The 18,694-nt window shown below is 35.2% G+C and overlaps 1 protein-coding gene and 1 long non-coding RNA gene across 2 annotated transcripts in view; both read left to right on the forward strand.

The window, feature by feature from the left end:
• The window catches only part of LOC135215200 (heparan sulfate 2-O-sulfotransferase pipe-like), a 20,044-nt gene extending 8,031 nt beyond the window's left edge, over positions 1 to 12,013 (forward strand). The window contains exons 2-7 of the mRNA XM_064249693.1: positions 1,550 to 2,374; positions 3,907 to 4,099; positions 5,486 to 5,646; positions 6,368 to 6,556; positions 7,904 to 8,070; positions 11,499 to 12,013. Of these exons, the coding sequence (XP_064105763.1) occupies positions 2,214 to 2,374; positions 3,907 to 4,099; positions 5,486 to 5,646; positions 6,368 to 6,556; positions 7,904 to 8,070; positions 11,499 to 11,647 (1,020 nt within the window). The 5' untranslated portion in view covers positions 1,550 to 2,213 and the 3' untranslated portion in view covers positions 11,648 to 12,013. The remainder of the gene's footprint in view (positions 1 to 1,549; positions 2,375 to 3,906; positions 4,100 to 5,485; positions 5,647 to 6,367; positions 6,557 to 7,903; positions 8,071 to 11,498) is intronic.
• Positions 12,014 to 13,319: 1,306 nt separating this feature from the next.
• On the forward strand, positions 13,320 to 16,483 carry LOC135215201 (uncharacterized). Its single transcript, XR_010314614.1, has 4 exons — positions 13,320 to 13,459; positions 14,831 to 14,893; positions 15,266 to 15,449; positions 16,185 to 16,483. It is a non-coding gene; the product is annotated as an uncharacterized LOC135215201 (long non-coding RNA).
• Positions 16,484 to 18,694: the final 2,211 nt, after the last annotated feature.

Raw genomic sequence — 18,694 nt, forward strand, 5'->3', positions numbered from 1 at the left:
CACACACACACACACACACATATATAATATATATATATATATATATATATATATATATATATATGTGTGTGGTTGTGTGTGTGTGTGTGTGTAGATAAACTATATGTTTCGATTTGTGTGTAATTGAATAAAATGTATGTACGTATATATATATATATATATATATATATATATATTATACCCTATATATATATTTTATTATATATATATATGTATATGTATATGTATATATATACGTGCGTGTGTGTGTGGGTGTGTGTGTGGGTGTGTGTGTGTGTGTGTGTGTGTGTACAAAGAAAGTTACTGTCCAGACGGCCAAGGATATCTCCTCGGATTAGCCATGGGCATTCCTAAACAAAACCAGTTTTCCTACACGGCGGTTAGAGCCTGGCGTTCGCAGGACTCATCGTTTGTAGGGGCACGGCTGGATTCAACTTGATCCTGAAAGACAAGGACAGGAAGAGCGGAGATGCCCATGAAAGGAAGGTTGGGTCTTCTTCATCCGTTTCTTTAGTTGCTTATTGGTATGTTTTGCTTTTTCTCTTTTATATCTTTATTTATATTTTTTTTTTCTTTTGTATAAGTCATTCGCTTTAACGAGCCTCAGTATTCGTGCCGTAAAGGCCTTCTTATTCTGATAATAATATTGTTCTCTCTCTCTCTCTCTCTCTCTCTCTCTCTCTCTCTCTCTCTCTCTCTCAGTACGGGAATAAAAGATTATTCGTTTATCTCCAATGTTCACATCTCTTGTAATTTTTTTAGTTTACTGAACATGTATATGGAGGAAACGATTTATATAGTTTGTAAAATCACCTTATACCTGTATGGTGTTCACTTTTGAGAGATTTCGTTGATTTAATCAAGAGAATAAAACATCTCTCTAAGGTGAGATGGCGAGACTTTTTTTTGTTCTTTTTTTTTTTTTACTACTTCGACATCCATCAACGGTGATTATAGAAACTGATATCACGCACGTGATCGTGTTATGATAAATTACAAGATATATGGAAACTGAAAGGCTTAAATAAAAATGAAAAAAGTATGAAAATACAAATCTTGATTTCATAGCTGTTGCGTGTGTTCCTGAGATCAATGTCATCCAACTAGGAAGTTGCCAATTTCCTTCAAGTACTAAATTTTAAGTTTAAAATTGCGAAGTCCTTTTTTGTAGCTTCACGGGGCCGCGTAATTTTGAGGGTCTGTCCAGCGAATGTTTCACTCAGTCGAAAATGTCTCCTCTGTCTGTAGTGCTGAGTGTTATTTGGCCTTACGGTGCGTCATTGGATTGGCTGATATGTCAGGGGCGGAGTTGGGTACGCCCGGAGAGGCTTTCAACGCCCACCCCCATTCACCCCGCCCCCCTCCCGCCTCTCTCTCTCTCTCTCTTCTCTTCTCTCTCTCTCTCTTCCTGACAAAAATGTAAGTTTACTTCGGTTGCATTGATAATTATAATTCAGTCCATTACTTCGACTTTGTGTAAACTTTCTGCAGACGATTTTAATATCTATGATTTGTGAACTTACAAATAACTTACGCTTCTTTTTTTCAGTGATTTTGAGGACTACTACAAAAAGCAAACAGCCACTGCGCGATTACTGGAGAGTGATCCTTACTGAAAATATTCCAGAAGACGATGTAGAGATGAAATGAAATTTTGTTATTGAAAATGCAGCAAGATATCTGCTTCAACTGCTATGGAGGTGATGCCGTGGAACTGTCATTACTGATATCACGTTTCTTGGATGATAACCACTAGACAGAAGCAGATTCATACGTAATTCTCAACCAAATCATTGAAACATGACATTAACGTATTGTTTTTGCTCACTTTTTTTCACTAGGACGTAAGTTTTCAGAAAACTGCAAAAGAAAATCACATTCACATTTATGCATGACTATGCATGATGTGACCCTAGAACATAATTTTCAGAAAACGGCAATAAAAAAAAGGTATTACATTAAAAAGAGTTAAGAAAAATCTGGACTGCGTTATATATGATTATGCAAGATGACCTTTAATACTATTTATGTTCTTGAGTCTTTCAAGATGTTCATAAGGATCTTTTCATGAGTGACAAACATACTTATAAACTTATTTAACAACCTATAATCCTCTAAGACTCAGAACATAAACAAGTGATCAGTGTCATTTAAACAGCCTGTGAAGAGTTCAAGGGAATCTTGAAAAAATCTTTTGCGAGTCCTTCGCCACCATGATGAATAACCTCACAGCTCAAATGCGCATGCGCCTGCGGGTGCTGTGCTCCTGCATGGCGCTCATCCTGGTAGGATACGCTGGCGTCACACACCTGATGGTGCAACATGCTTTCTCGAGGGATCGACGTGACCAGGAGAGAAAATTGTCCGCTCAAAGGTATGTGAGATTAGACGAGAAGGATCTGACTATTTAATGAGAATAATTTACTATTTTCTGTTTCTCCTCCCAAATAACGCTCTTTAAATCATTGCTTGTATTGCAGCTTTGATAGACTCTTTTTAAGTTGAGTATACCTTAGTTTTACCAGACCATTGAGTTGAGTAACAGCTCTCCTAGGGCTGGCCCGAAGTATTAGATATTTTGACGTGGCTAGGGACCAACTGGTTACCTAACAACGGGACCTACAGCTTTTTGTGGGATCCGAACCACATTACATCGAGAAATGAATTTCTATCACCAGAAATAAAATCCTCTGGTTCCGCGTTGGCCGAGCCGAGAATCGAACTTCGGACCACCGGATTGGTAGCCGAGCGCAAAATCCACTCGTTCAACGGGGAACTAATAGAATCTTTTTAAGTAATAATATCTTTTTGCTTGTTCGCTAAACATGAAGGATAACTGAGTTTGTTTAGTGCCTTACTTTCCGTATTTGTTTTGATTACTTAAGAAACCATATATTTGCTTTAAAGGATGATGATACTAGACACCCGTTAACAAAACGCAATTCATAATATTTTAATCGCGATTTTTATCTCTTACAAGCATCTACCAGTGTGTGGTGTGTGTGTGTGTGAACACCTCTGACACAGTCAGTCAGCAGCGTTATGTGAAAATAGTGTAATGTCTTGATCTAATACAAGGGAACGAACAGTTATTTTCTTTAGTTTTTTTTTACTAGCACAGAATGTCTGTCCAATGAACCATTGTCTCAACTAACGTTGTCACAGCTGGTGCGTCGCTAAAGTGGCTTTCACTTTCATGTTGCTTTCGCTACATCATTATGCCAAAATTGACATAAAAACTCTACAATGATATGTGTATCTATAAGAAGAGGACTTCTGTGTGTGTTTTTTTATTGTTTCGACCAGAGAAGACAATTTCGGATACCATTCTCATACCAAACGAGACATTCTCTCTCTCTCTCTCTCTCTCCTCTCTCTCTCTCTCTCTCAAACATTCTTTGGACTTTCATTCCACGTTAGTTGGTAATAATGAAGACTGCTTGTACTTACCGGATAACTAATTACTGGGTCTCAATATTGCGCAAGTTCTTTGGTCTACGGAAGGCCTGATGTTTTACCTTTACTAAACCCAACCTTCTCTAAATAATGTCACTTTAACCCGTTTATCAAGAAAAATAACTTTGATCAGTCATTCTTCTTACTATCTATACAGAAATGATTTGCTCGTGACTTTGGGAATCGATTCGGACCGATCACCATCAAACCTGATTCCTTACCTGATCTACAGTGTTATTCCAGTTGTCATTTCTGATAAACCTCGATCAGTGATTTTTTTCAATCAATCCGAAAACCTCGTCTGCTTTGCTTTAGAAGTCAATATCCGCTTTCTCAACTGTTGCGCGTTCTCTCTAATTCCATATTGTTGGTAAAAACGCAAGCCCAACCAGTCTTGTGTCAAAACAGCTTCCACTTTTTACGCTAAATCTTCTTTCTCTCCATTTTCAGGCAGGATGCGACGCCCCATGGCTCCGAGTACATTGCTCAGCACCTCAGCGAACAGATCCTTTTCTTCAACCGAGTGCCGAAGACAGGAAGCGAGATGCTTGTGCTCCTCCTTCAATGGCTCCAGGGAGAAAACACTTTCCGACACATTAGGCTCAGGAACACTGTCAACAGGTTTCTGAGCTTTGATGAACAGGTGAATGGCTGAAGGGTGTTATTGTGGCTTGTAACCCTGCCACATGCGTCCATGTAATGAATGGAACGATGGGTGGAGAAATTAAACTGTAGTCTCTTAAAATTCCATATATTGACAGCTACAGCGATGTGAAGGCGGATGGAAGTTCCATGCTTCACTCCTCAGTGACCACAGGACAGGAATTGATTAATGCATCTTACGTATGGCGGGAAACAATAGCGGCGTTGCCGCATATAAGTGCATTGCGCCACGATGCGTAATGAAACAAGTGGTCTTACAATAAGTGGCGTGCAAATGGTAAAAGAATAAATGCTATGAAAATGAAAATGTAAACATAATCCTCTACATCAATAATAATAATGCATGCAAGTAATCAGTATATGCAATGCAACATAACGGTATTTGATATCTATACAAACGGTAGACGAAAAAATTTACATGCGCACAAAATGTTCATCAAACTAACAAAGCGGAATCAAAGGAACAAGAAGATGTAAGAACAAGGATAAAACATCATAAAAATTACTGACAGTTGTCTTAAGACCAGTGAATAAACCACAGACAAACAACAAATAACATAACGGTATTAACGTGAATCAAGTCTAGATAACAGGTTAGGAATAAAACAGTCGACCTACAACAAAAATCAATATTTCAACGCCAAAAATGCATCAGAAAATTTATTGAGATCGTGAATATATTTCTCTCTCTCTCTCTCTCTCTCTCTCTCTCTCTCTCTCTCTCTCTCTCTCTCTCTTTAGATGGAGCCAAGAAAACTAAATATTTCTCCAAGGACTCTGAAAGTACTAACGCTTAGTACCCAGCAAGTCCTTGGGTTAACATCAGGAGTTTTAGTCCAAGCATCGTATAACAAACATGTAATCCCATTAAACTTAAGAATTCCTGGTGGGAGCAAGAAGATATCAACTAATAAGTAAACTCTCAATATCGGTATAAAATATAATCTAGACTTTTAGAGTAAGACATTTCTTTATATAAGAATAATATCCACAAAAAGAAACCAGCAAAAAATTAACCTATTTTGAAAGCACTTGTTTCGATGATTTATCTAATAATTAACGATCTGCCTTATGCAAGCTCGGCTTAGGAAATTTTCTTAAATCTTCCATAGCATTCGAAAATAATAACAAAACTATTGCTATCATACCTCCATACTATTTTTTTAAACCTTTATTTCGCTCATTTTCGCTTTTCCACAAGTCAATATACTAATAAAACAGGAAACTTTAGTTCCTTTGTGCATTGTCAGACCATACTCCATCTATTTTTCGCCAACTTAATCATCGTCCGTCAAGGATATATTACTCTTTTTCAGTTGTCTTTATAATCATCCACTAAAGCTGGTTGCTCTTCTTCCATTTCCAGCTCGAGCTGGCAGCTGACATCGGTCAGAAGCTCCACGACACGACGGAACATCTGGTCAGCTTCGATCGGCACGTCTATTTTACAAATTTCACCAACCTGGGTCTTAAAATGCCAATTTATCTTAATATCATCCGGGATCCTCTTGAGAAGATGGAGTCGAGGTAAGACTGGACTGTCTCTCTCTCTCTCTCTCTCTCTCTCTCTCTCTCTCTCTCTCTCTCTCTCTCTCTCTCTCTCTCTCTCTCTCTCTCTCCTAAGAAGGTTAGAAAATATTTTTTATATAATTTAAATTATAAGATAATCCTAAACCTATCCAGTTTTTGGTCCGTGGGACATTTATATATTCATCATAATATGTACTGATAGATATATATAATATACTAATAGTATATATATGTATATATTAAATATATAGAATAATATATATATAGATCTATATATTATTAATATAATGATTTAATGATATATAGTATGTATGAATATATATATATTATTATTTATTATTTATAATATATATAGATTATATATATTGTATATTATATATAATATAGTATGTATAATATACATACATATGTATGCATGTATGTATGTATGTACATATATATATATATATATACTATATATATATATATATATATATATATATATATGTGTGTGTGTGTGTGTGTATACACATACTATCATATATATATATATATATATATATATATATATAGAGAGAGAGAGAGAGAGAGAGAGAGAGAGAGAGAGAGAGAGAGAGAGAGAGAGAGAGAGAGAGAGATTCGAATACAACTAACTCAGAATGGTTCTCTATGGAATAAATGTAAACTTGATTTATCATTGAATTGCCATATGTATCATCATAAATTTTCATTGTTGTAGGTTTTATTACGCTCGCGTGACTCCACGCCCGGGGCTGAACACTCCGCCCGGATATAGGAGGTCTAAACCGCCCAAATACGCAACCCTGGAAGAATGCATCTTGGATCATGGGTCAGAGTGTGCCTTCATCACAGGTCACCATTATGACCTCAGTATACCTTATTTTTGTGGTCACCACGAATACTGCAGGTGAGTTCATGATTATTCATTATTACGTTGATTTGGTATAAATGCAGGTCAGTTCATCAGAAAAGCAATGCCATAAACTCTGATACACCATATTCTGGCCCTTCTTAAATCCAGGTGCTCACTTATTCCTTCAACTCACAATGTCTGAAATGTTCTTTGTTCCCTCCACTCACAGCGTTGTCCACATACCTCAATTACTATTCCCTCTGCTCATAATGTCTAGTGTTTTTTTTTTCTTTTCCCACCATTCACATTCACAATGTCCGAAGTGTGCTTTATTCCCTCCATTCGCAATGTCAAAAGTGTTCTTTATTCCCTCCATTCACACTGTCCGAAGTGTTCTTTTTCCCCTCCATTCACAATATCCGAAGTGTTCTTTATTCCTTCCGTTCACTATGTCCAGTGTGTTATTCATTCCCTCCATTCGCAATGACCAGAGTATTATTTATTCCCTCACAATGTCCAAAATAATCTTTCACACTCTGGTGGCCGGCTTATCACGTGAAATGGACCTTATTCCAGTGCAGTTCATTCTGTAATTAATTAACTCATAAGTTTGACTATCTCTCTTGTGTAGTTGTTAAGTTGCCATCCATTCTCTCAGGTCTCTTTCAACCCAGCGGTCTAACTTCTTTGAGTTCACTTTGCTCCAGTGTTCATTTCTCATTGAAGAACTAACCCTCCCAGTAACCCATACGAGAGGTTGGAAATGTAACTTAGTAAGAGTGTCCATCCTACCAGCTTCCGTATAAAGAAACATGAATATTAGAGTAAAAACTAACAATATTTTCGACACATTAGTATTTTGCAATTGGAACATACTAGAATATTAGAACCTGATATATCTGGAACGCTTAAGGGTGATCTTTCGACTGTCATTGATACGCACCTCATAGTACAAAAAACCCTGTACTTCCATTTTCTCCCCTTCTTTGGGAAAATTTTGAATCCCTTGTTACCTGGAAGTTTTCCAAATTATACTTGTGCGTTTAAATATACACCCACTGAAAGGATGACATGTACCTCCAAATGTTGAAAATCACCAACTCTTATAAAAAAAACATAAACGCACAAACGCATGCATACGTATCCCTTAGTGGTAAAAATAAACAGGAAATGGGGTGCTCCGCATATTTCTCGCTTATTTACCATAGTTTCCTTTCTTTTTTCCCTTAACTTCTTTATTAGAATCACCCTTTCTATCCCCGATGTACTGCTGGTCGTATTCTATTCAATCTCGGACGAGCCGATTAACGTAGGAAATAATGACATTATAAATCAATCAAATCACGCTGCTTTAAAAATTACACGTAATTCCTTTTCTCAACATCATCATCAACTTTGCAGAGAACTCAACAACGAAGCTGCCCTACGCACGGCAAAGCTGCATGTGGAGGAGTGGTATCCTGTGGTGGGAGTCCTGGAGGATATCAACGCCACCTTGACAGTCCTCGAACACAAACTACCCAGATTCTTCAGAGGTGTCACTGATCTCTACTACAACGATCTCTTGGGTAAGAATGATTTGCCCTAAGGCCAGACGTCTGACCTTATGACTAATAGGCTTTGCTCTCGAATAAGTATCGAGCACTACAAATATCTGCATATACATATATATTATATATAATATATATATATATATATATAATATATATATATATAAAGATATATGCCACGAAGGAAAAATAAACGAAGGAGTATCTGCTGGACCTTTCGACGTTAAACGTCCTTTACTAAGCAGAAACTGACATACATGAGGACAAAGACAATACAAGAAGATTCGTATAACTGACAGATAGGAATTATAAAGAGATTAGTACCTAGAATCTGACACACCTGGAAGATGAGTAACCTTCCCAAACAAGCATAAACAATGGGTGCAATTAAAGGTTTAAGACAATCATCTCAGATACAAGGACAAGACAATTAAAGGATTATAGGTGACAGCTATTCAGAACTTGGTAAACAAAACCATATTCACAATACATGTCAGACATACATTACAACGAAGATAACTCTAAGGTAACTAATTTTTATTTAAGTCTGTAATTATATCTTTGAGGTCATTCTTAAACATGTTACAAATACAAGGGTCTAAATGAAAAAGGCCATGACTAACATTGAAATTACAATGAAAAGTAAGTTGTATTAAAGCAGATTCTAAAAGATTTCGTGATAAGACATCTCTTGACCTTGCAATTACTGAACTACCAACCCAATTTATTCGGTGGTTGTTTTCACTTAAATGAATGAATATTGCATTAGATGTTTGCCCAGTTTTAACAGAATATTTATGCTGGCATAGCCTTACTTCTAGGCCTTTGCTAGACTGTCCGAGATAAAATGAGGGACAATCCATACATGGAATTTTATATATTATGTTGCTGCTTTCTCTGGGGCCATTTTTTATTAACATTCCTTTTAGTGTGTTATTATAGGAAAAAACAAGGTGACATTAAAAGCTTTTAACAATGATTTAATGGTTTCAAATCCGTTAAAATAAGGCAAACTGAGAATGTTCTTAAAATTTTCTTTCTGCGTGTTACACTATAAAACTTTTTGTGGGCTTTATTATAACAAATATCTAATATATGTGTGAAGGATAGCATAAATCCTTCCCTATTTTTCTTATGTATTCAATTTCTTGATCCAAATATTGTGGACTGACAATGCGCAATGCTCGTAAAAACATAGAAGAAAAAATTTATATTTTATGTTAAGATGGTGGCCTGAGAAGAAATGAACATAAGTTAAGTTGTTGGTCGGTTTCCTATAAATACTGAATTTACATTGAAATGGTTCTCTAAGTATCAAAACATCTAAAAAAGGGAGGCAATTGTCTTTTTCTAATTCTAGAGTAAACTTAATCGATGGTACCTGGTTATTTAATTTAGAGAGTAAATCATTTACATCAATACCGACAGGCAGAACAGCTAAAATATCATCAACATAACGATACCACTTTACAGGAATATAAATGATATTAGGTAAGTAGCGTTTTTCAAAGAATTCCATGTACAGGTTTGAGAGTAGTAGTAATAAAGGATTTCCCATTACCATGCCAAATATGGATTGTCCCTCATTTTATCTCAGACAGTCTAGCAAAGGCCTAGAAATAAGGCTAAGCCAGCATAAATATTCTGTAAAAACTAGGCAAACATCTAATGCAATATTCATTCATTGAAGTGAAAACAACCACCGAATAAATTGGGTTGGTAGTTCAGTAATTGCAAGGTCAAGAGATGTCTTATCACGAAATCTTTTAGAATCTGCTTTGATACATTTTCATTGTAATTTCAATGTTAGTCGAGGCCTTTTTCATTAGGCCCTTGTATTTGTAACATGTTTAAGAATGACCTCAAAGATATAATTACAGACTTAAATAAAAATTAGTTACCTTAGAGTTATCTTCGTTGTAATGTATGTCTGACATGTATTGTGAATATGGTTTTGTTTACCAAGTTCTGAATAGCTGTCACCTATAATCCTTTAATTGTCTTGTCCTTGTATCTGAGATGATTGTCTTAAACCTTTAATTGCACCCATTGTTTATGCTTGTTTGGGAAGGTTACTCATCTTCCAGGTGTGTCGGATTCTAGGTACTAATCTCTTTATAATCCCTATCTGTCAGTTATACGAATCTTCTTGTATTGTCTTTTTCCTCATGTATGTCAGTTTCTGCTTAGTAAAGGACGTTTAACGTCGAAAGGTCTCGCAGATACTCCTTCGTTTATTTTTCCTTCGTGGCATATATCTTTATTTATGGATTTATCACGGTCCAAACTTTCGTGATTCAGTTATACATACACACATATATATATATTATAATATATAATAATATAATATTATAATAAGATATAAATTATAATTTATTTAAATATTATATATAATAGATATCTATATATATATATATATATATATAATATATACTATATATATATATATAAATAGATATATTATATATATATATATAACATGAATACACACATTGTAAATTGTTAAGTGTTCAAAGCACGGTTTCTGATGCCAAAAGAGAAAATCATTCCATTTTCTTCCTTTCCTTCCGGTCTGGTATATCTTTAAAACAGCAAATTCATAATCACACACACGCACACACACACACATATAAAGACTTCTCTCTCTCTCTCTCTCTCTCTCTCTCTCTCTCTCTCTCTCTCTCTCTCTCACATACACACACACACACACACACACACACACATACACAGGATCTTTTACCAAATAAAAACGCTGTATTGCGTAGTAAATGAGCAATACGTGGCACATCATTTCAGTGCTGTAAAGGGCACTAGCAACCGATGAAATTGAAAGTAAATCCGCTTTGTGTTTGCAAACTTTCCAGCATGATAAGACAAAGAGAAAGCTGTTGCATGACGCAAAGATTTCCATTGCAAGATGCTGACGTCGTTGTAAGACGAGGATCTCTATCAAGGGAAATTATTGTTTGTGTTGCTAGTTTTGTAAACACTCAGTAGATGGAGAATAGATTTGTTTCTCTTCGGGACGATACTTTTCTTATTCACTTGTCTGAATTCAGGCGTCCGTCGTTATTTATTTGATGATCTATTCTATACCGGGCGAAAGCTCGTTGGCGATACATTGTGGCTATAAATAAAACTGACGCCTAAATTTAGATAAGCGAATAAGAAAAGCATAGTCACGAAGAGAAACAAATTTAATTAACAAGATAATAACAAAAAGATATTGTCCCTCCGCAGAAATGGAAAAAAAAAGACAGAAAAAGTAGGAATGTAAAAACATCACCAAAAATTTAAAACTAAAAGGGAAAGATTATTGTATATTAATTCAGTATACAATAATATTTCCCTATATTATTGACTAGAAAATCAAGGAAAATAGGCATAATTGGAAACTACGCATCAATATTAAAAATGCCGTCACACCACTCTTCCTCTTGTTCCAGCACCTCACCACAACAAGAACAGATATCGACCTCGTACATCCAAATACGTGGAGGATCTGCTGAGAAGGAACCTCACAGACGAGTACGATTTCTACAACTTTGTCAGACAGAGACTCAACCTCCAGTACCGCCAAGTGAATGGAACCTGACGAGGTCTTCGAAGGCCAGCGGCTCGAGTTTCATTGCCAATGATATAATTACGATTAAGAAACACTATATCAGCCACAGGAACAACTGATAGAAAAGTACTTCGTACTTTTTCAACTCATGAGGCGAGTGCGTCCTGCGCGCTCTGCTCTCAGAATGCTCCTTTGTCTTCAAAGAAAATGTGTTATATCTTGCCAATGTTATTAGTCAAGTATATGATTCTGTGGTTGGTATAGATGTTATTTCATCCTGTTTTTTTGTTGAAGGACGTTAGATGTAATGCCATATGTTACTGCATCATGTATACATATCCATTTTCTTTACCTCGTCGTGAATTCTGTCCGACAATGACTCCAGAATAAATGATACCAAAGTCTTTCTGTAGTTTACGCAGCCCAAAAAAAAGATGTTTGACGAACCTGTTTGGAAGGTAAGTGGAGTGTTATGTTGGTTAGATGTAGACCACAAATAAAAAAGATACAGGGATATTGAAACCTGTCTTAGAGTTGCGCTAAATGCTTTACCCTAGGTATGATCTTGACTTTACCAATTAAATATGAGCAGAATCAGATTACCTGTCATTCATACTTTAGGCTTATGTATGCGATTGTCGACAGTAAATCTAGTACTTTACCTGATGAATGAATGGGATCCTTTTCCACCTGAAGGCAATAACACTGCTATGATTACCTTATGATATATTGCTTATCCGTCTAGGTATTGTTGAGGGCAACAATACCGTTATACTTCTGAAATTATCTTCATAAGAAGCATAATAAGCAGCATTGGCATAATAATGAACTATTTTTGCCGCTGCTGTCGAAAAGGCCCCATACATTGAACGATTGCATGAACGACTGTCTGAACGATTGTCGTTATCGACACACACACTCTATTCAGACAGTATGAACGATCTCCGCACTGATTTCAGTCTGAACCAAGATTTTGTCTCGGGAAAACATGGCATCATCTCTAGAAGAGACGTGCGCGATAGCACTATATTGGCAGACAACCCCATACATTGAACGACCTGTGTATGACAGACTTAAGTCGCAAGCCAGCAACCTGGCCTTGACAGATTTCCGCCGAGATCGTTCAGACACGAAACTCCGCCTACTTTTGCATTCAAACAAGCCCATCCATAATGTTTTTGCAAACGATACAGACAATCGTTTAGTGTGTGGGGCCCTAATTAAAGTCGTTATCTAGATAATAACTAGTTCTACCACGTAAGCTCTAGCTCGTATGCTGATACAGATTTTGTGCAAATTATTTGTGACTGGAAATACCAGACACCAGTGTTATTGGGAGTCTTTCCCCTGAGAAAGAGTATACGTGCTAGAGTTTGTTATTATCTAGATAACAACTTTTACATACAACAACGGTAAAAACAGTTCATTACTGTACCTATGCTGTTTTTAAATTACCCTTTTAAATTATATATATAATATAATATAATATAATATAATATAATATAATATAATATAATATAATATAATATTACGTAACGATGATAATGTAAAATTCTCAGCTTCTTCGGTGATTTTCCATCTACTAAAAATCAAGTACAAATTTGGTTTCGGACATTCTGCGCGTGAGTAAACATTTGTTTGGGAATGTGTGCTTACGTGTGTCTGTAGGTTAGTGTGTACAGTTGCTAAATTATCTGTACATTTTCACCAGGTGTGAAAGATTGTCGGCCTCAGTTGTCAAGTGGCAGGTGATAAGATCGAGAGAAGAAGCGGCTATTTCAGTAGACAGTGTTGTCAGTGAATGCTTAACCTTTTTCAAGGCAAATTGCGTGCGACGAAGAAGTAAGATCTTCATTCATTTTTGTTTTAAGTAATAGTGGATCTCATTTTTTATGCGTCGTGTACCCAATCTGCATCTCTCTCTAGTTTCACTCTTACTAATCTGTATAATTTTAGAATGATATGACGGTTTTCTAATAATTTATTTTCATTTTCTTCATAGTTCCTTAAGATAATAACAAGTATTTGTCTGTTCTTTTGATTTAATTTAAAACTCAAAGTCTAGCTGCCAAGGTGTAATAACTATAGCGATGATAATAACTGATAATAATACATAGAGGCTGTAACATGTATAAACCTTCCAAGTGATTGTGTACTTATCACGAAGTTCACGTCTTTCCACAAACAACAGCTGTATGAAGTCTGGATTATTATTACCGTCATTCTTATCTAAAAAAAAAAAAAAAAAAAAAAAAAACCTTAGAAGATTGGAATCACATTGGTAACACTGGCAATGCGATTGCTACAACAAAGTAAACACCAAGATACGTTCTTTAAATCCATTTTGCTCTTTTATTTTTATTATTATTATTATTATTATTATTATTATTTTATTATTATTATTATTATTATTATTATTATTATTATTATTATTATTATTATTGAAAGAAAGTGTGGTTACATTCTCTTTTGCAATTACCAGAACCGCATACGTTTTTAAGTTGGTTTCATTCCGAGTTGTAACAGTAACTGCTAAATTAACGTAGAATTGCCGAAAACAAATAAAATGTCGTCATTTTGCCTGCATGTACGAGCACTAGTATAAGACTGAGATCAGTGTGTCCCCGACCAGTTGATTAGAAACGAAAATTATGAACTGTTACAAATTTTAAATAAATAGTAATAAACAGGCATCTTTAAATGGTTTTAATGGTTTCATTCAACACTGCAAAACGAAAAAAAAAGTATTTTCAACATCATTTATCAGATTAATATAAATATATATATATACATATATATATAATATATATATATATATATATATATATATATATATATATATTATTATAGATATATATATATATATATAGATATATCATATTTATATAATATAATTATATTATTATATAATATATATATATATATTTATAGTGTGTGTGTAAGTACTCAGGTCCCAACTCATATATGTGTGTGTATTATGTTCCTTGAAGGGAAATGGCAGGTAGCTAAAGCAATATAATACAAATATTCATTAGACATATCTTACGTGCATCAAAATGATTAATACATTTTCCGTTCATTTTTAATTAAGTTATATTTTACGTTTTCGTAATATATTGTAATTACAATGAGGTTTCATCGCGATTTCTTAGAAACCACCCGAGACAATATATTTTTTTCCTTCTATGTTTTTTACTTTTATTGAATCCTCAGATCAGTCGTTTCGTCATGAGGGTGAAGGCAATTCTGTTTACGTTGATTACTGTCATTTTCGTGGTAAGTCGCTCGTTTCGCAAGAGCAAATTGCATTGCTAAGTTTGAAATAAAAGACATAACCTTATGTATTTGTAGAGTTGCTGTAGTTTAGGCAAACATTTCCTTTCTGAATTGTACATGGCATTCTTTCATGCATTGCATCATAATCTGTAGTTTTCCGAACATTGTGAAGAAAATGTTCCGATCTCTGTCCACGGTACAAAATGTGATTAAAGCATTGAACAAATATATTTAAAAGGAGAACATGTAAATTCATAAAATCTGATATGACAATGAAGCAAGTCTCAAGTGAACAAGATGGTAGAAAAGGAAGTGAAACCCAAAAGGGGGGAAAACAAAGTTCCTCTGTCGCCAATTCCTGTCGTGTTTCAGGCAGGATTCCCAAACAACATTGGTCGACGATCCGCGCATGCTATGGAGGAACCTCCTCCCCACGCAGACGAAGTAGCTCCCGTAGGAGAGGATGCCTTTGACATAGACTCTTACGCTATCCTGAGGTTGCCAAGAAAAGCAAGAGGAAGAGCCACCTTCGACGTTGAAGTCGACATTGATACAAGTAAAACCAAAATTATTTGTAGCAATGTCCTGTCATGACAGCCCCAGATATTTTTGAAAACTGTGGAAACTCACAGTAATTCAATTCAAATCCTATTGTGTTTTTCGAAATTGATTAAAAAAGCTAAAATACACAACAGTTTTCAGACCAATTGGTCTCCATTTCAGATGATCACTGTATAATAAAACAAAAGAGGGAAGTTACATAAGTTAATAGAAAACATCGGAGACAGTTAACTATCCTCGGCCCATTACCAAACTGCCAATCTAAAAACACAATTGCTATTCATTAAACGGCCTAACTGTCTTGTGAAGGTTGGTTGCTTAGATTACATAACGTAACAGGATGAATTCTATTCATACAACAATATGAAGAGTGTGTTTATTATAATCTTTACAGTAATTAGTTACTGTCTAGTTAAAATTTAGATCTAGTTCATTTTCAACTACGAGATGTTTAAAAGGGAAAATTAAAAATACACAGTAACTTAAACAGGGACATTTTTTTCGATATAGTAGTAGTCATGAATTTGGTTCCTCTGTTGTCAATCATCTCACAGAGAACAAAAATGTTTAGGTAGATTTTTGCTGTTGTAAGTGAAAGGAATTATGACATTGTTTTCGATTACACACTTTTATAGTATTTCATGTGACGATGATCTTGGACTTACGTATCCTGGACATATAAATAGAAAATATTTCAAAAAATTAATTCATCTTCTCTTTCTCTGTATAGAATACAAATCCCAGACTGATGAAGATCTACAAGTATAGCCCATACGAGAAAGACCTGCTACTCTCGCTGAAGACTTCCCATAGTAAAAATCTTAAAACTTCTTTGCTGAAAGATATCATAAGAATGGAAAAATCTTTTGCTGTGGACATTGTCACCTGCAAGTCCATGATTATGGTTACTGCATGCAATATAAACAGCGTGCATTTTAAATAAATTAAGTATTCAATCTTAGTCTATTCTCTGTAGACAGTTTTCTTGATGATTTACCCTTCTAAAAGGTTCTTATAATGATTAACTAATAAAACTTCCTTTGGTTTACATAGCCAAATTACTCGCAAAGTATTCTGAATTATCATTTTACCTTGAGAAAAATAATAAAATCCCTACTTCTTACTGAATAATCGTCATTGATATAATGGAATGAATTTTGTCAGTTGGAAACATGCTGAAAAATATCCATACATGACAAGGAATGATATTAAGTGTGACATTGCCTTAGATGTAGAGAAATTCAACGTTTTACAAAGTAATTAACGAGCATCGAAACCTCCTTTGAAAAGTCTTTAAAAGGAAAGAGCCGGTCCAAAACAAATGGAGAGCTTTCCAAACATTTATTCTTGATACTAGCCCTTTGTCGATCCTTTACCTTATAACGGCAGCTGTCGGCATCTGACAAGTGTTACGTATAATTAGTTTTTCCTCGTTACATTTCTGCTCTCATCTCAGACAAATGAGCAATGGAACGGTAATAAGAATGGTAGGACAGCTGCCTTTCTGAGGAACATACTACAAAGACCAATAAATGTTTCAGACGAGGTGTATGGTAATGAAGATACGAATTAACAAGCTTACTACAGACTTAGACAATTTAAACCATGGAAGGTTCTTATCAGCCAGAGAGGATTCTCCGGGTCCAAAACTTTAAGTGTGAGAAAATGAATTGCTGAAAAAGTATATGGTAATTGTTATATTAGAGTAAAATAAGACAGATATAGCTGGGAGATGAAGTGGTGAAAAAGTGACCGTAAGGTTAATTAAGACAAGTGAGTTGGTGAAACGGAGTTAAACAGAGCTTATATGGGGAAATTGAATGAAAGGTGGGTTAAGGGTTAAGACACAGAATTGAAAGAAGTATAAGATGAGTGTGAAAAACATCCAGGATGAGGTCATGTCGTCAGTATGAAACGTTTGTGTTATGAAACATTTGTGTGTTTAAGACGATGGGAAGAGAGTGAGTGGTGGCATGAAGATAATTATTGAAAAGAACGACAGGTTTTTCTAGGTGCAATCACAAATCAGAGAAAAAGATCATGCACAGGAATACAGGATTGACAGGTTAGTCAAAAAGTGCTTTTTTAAAAGAAAGCAGCTATGTCATTAAAAGAAAGGGAGAGGGTGAGCACGAATTGTGGAAAGAAATGCAGTTATTCTGGAAAGCAAACGAAGGCAGAAAAACTAACGAGCAAGTAGATCTCGCAATAAAAGCCGCAAATAGCGATGCTGTCTGAAAAGATTGTAAGTAAATATTTAAGATTGGTAGAATGAGGAGACAGAGGAGAGACAAAGCTGAGAGACGCAAGACTGAAAGGGCACAATGTAAGTTTGGATATAGTTGTGGAAGTTACAGGTTATGACGCGAGAAGGGCTACTAAGAGGTTTCAAAGGTGTCACTTGTTGAAGGAATTACAAGCAATGAAATAAATTGCGTTTGAGTTGCTGAGTACGGAAGGTTGGTATGTCTCGATGAAGAAAAGTTTACATTTACCAACGAAATGATGAGATGGATAGACGGTTACATAGTGTGCCAGAGACAGTTATTTGAGACGTTTGAAAATAAAAAGATATTTCATATAAGGCATACATGAACCTGAAGAAAGCTTGTGACAGAATTGACAGAGGGGCAATGTGCTGTCGGGCAGATGATAAGTAATTAAAATTTTGCTATTTAGGCATATTTTCTCTCTTGTACAGTTCCTGTCGAAGTCAATGGGATCATTCGCATTATAATAATATATAATTATATTATATATTATATTATATAATATACCCATATCTATCTTATATATATATATATATATATATATATATAATAAAAGGAGCCCATAAAAACACCAAAATATAGAGAGAAAAATACTATATTTCAGAGACTGCTGTCTCTCTCTTCAGGTAGATGAATGAGAAAAGTTTACAGAAAAGGTGGTATTTATACCAAGAGGTCCATCCACAGGTAAGCCAATTTAGGTCACCCCCGCTGATAATCTTCCTTTAATCTTCTTAAGCGTTGGTTGAATGAAAATCTTGTCGATCACATCTGAATCCCATGCTCCTTTTGAGATGTTCATTACCTGCCTCTCTTTTATTAAGGCCGATTCCATCATTTGACTCTTGTACCGGCAGTTACTGCTATAAATTTTTCTCTCTATATTTTGGTGTTTTTATGGGCTCCTTTTATTAGATGGAATTCTGTTGTAACAGAACATTTTTACCAGTCATGTATATATAATATATAT

This window comes from Macrobrachium nipponense, chromosome 5 (assembly GCF_015104395.2).
Source record: "Macrobrachium nipponense isolate FS-2020 chromosome 5, ASM1510439v2, whole genome shotgun sequence".
NCBI classification, from domain to species: domain Eukaryota; kingdom Metazoa; phylum Arthropoda; class Malacostraca; order Decapoda; family Palaemonidae; genus Macrobrachium; species Macrobrachium nipponense.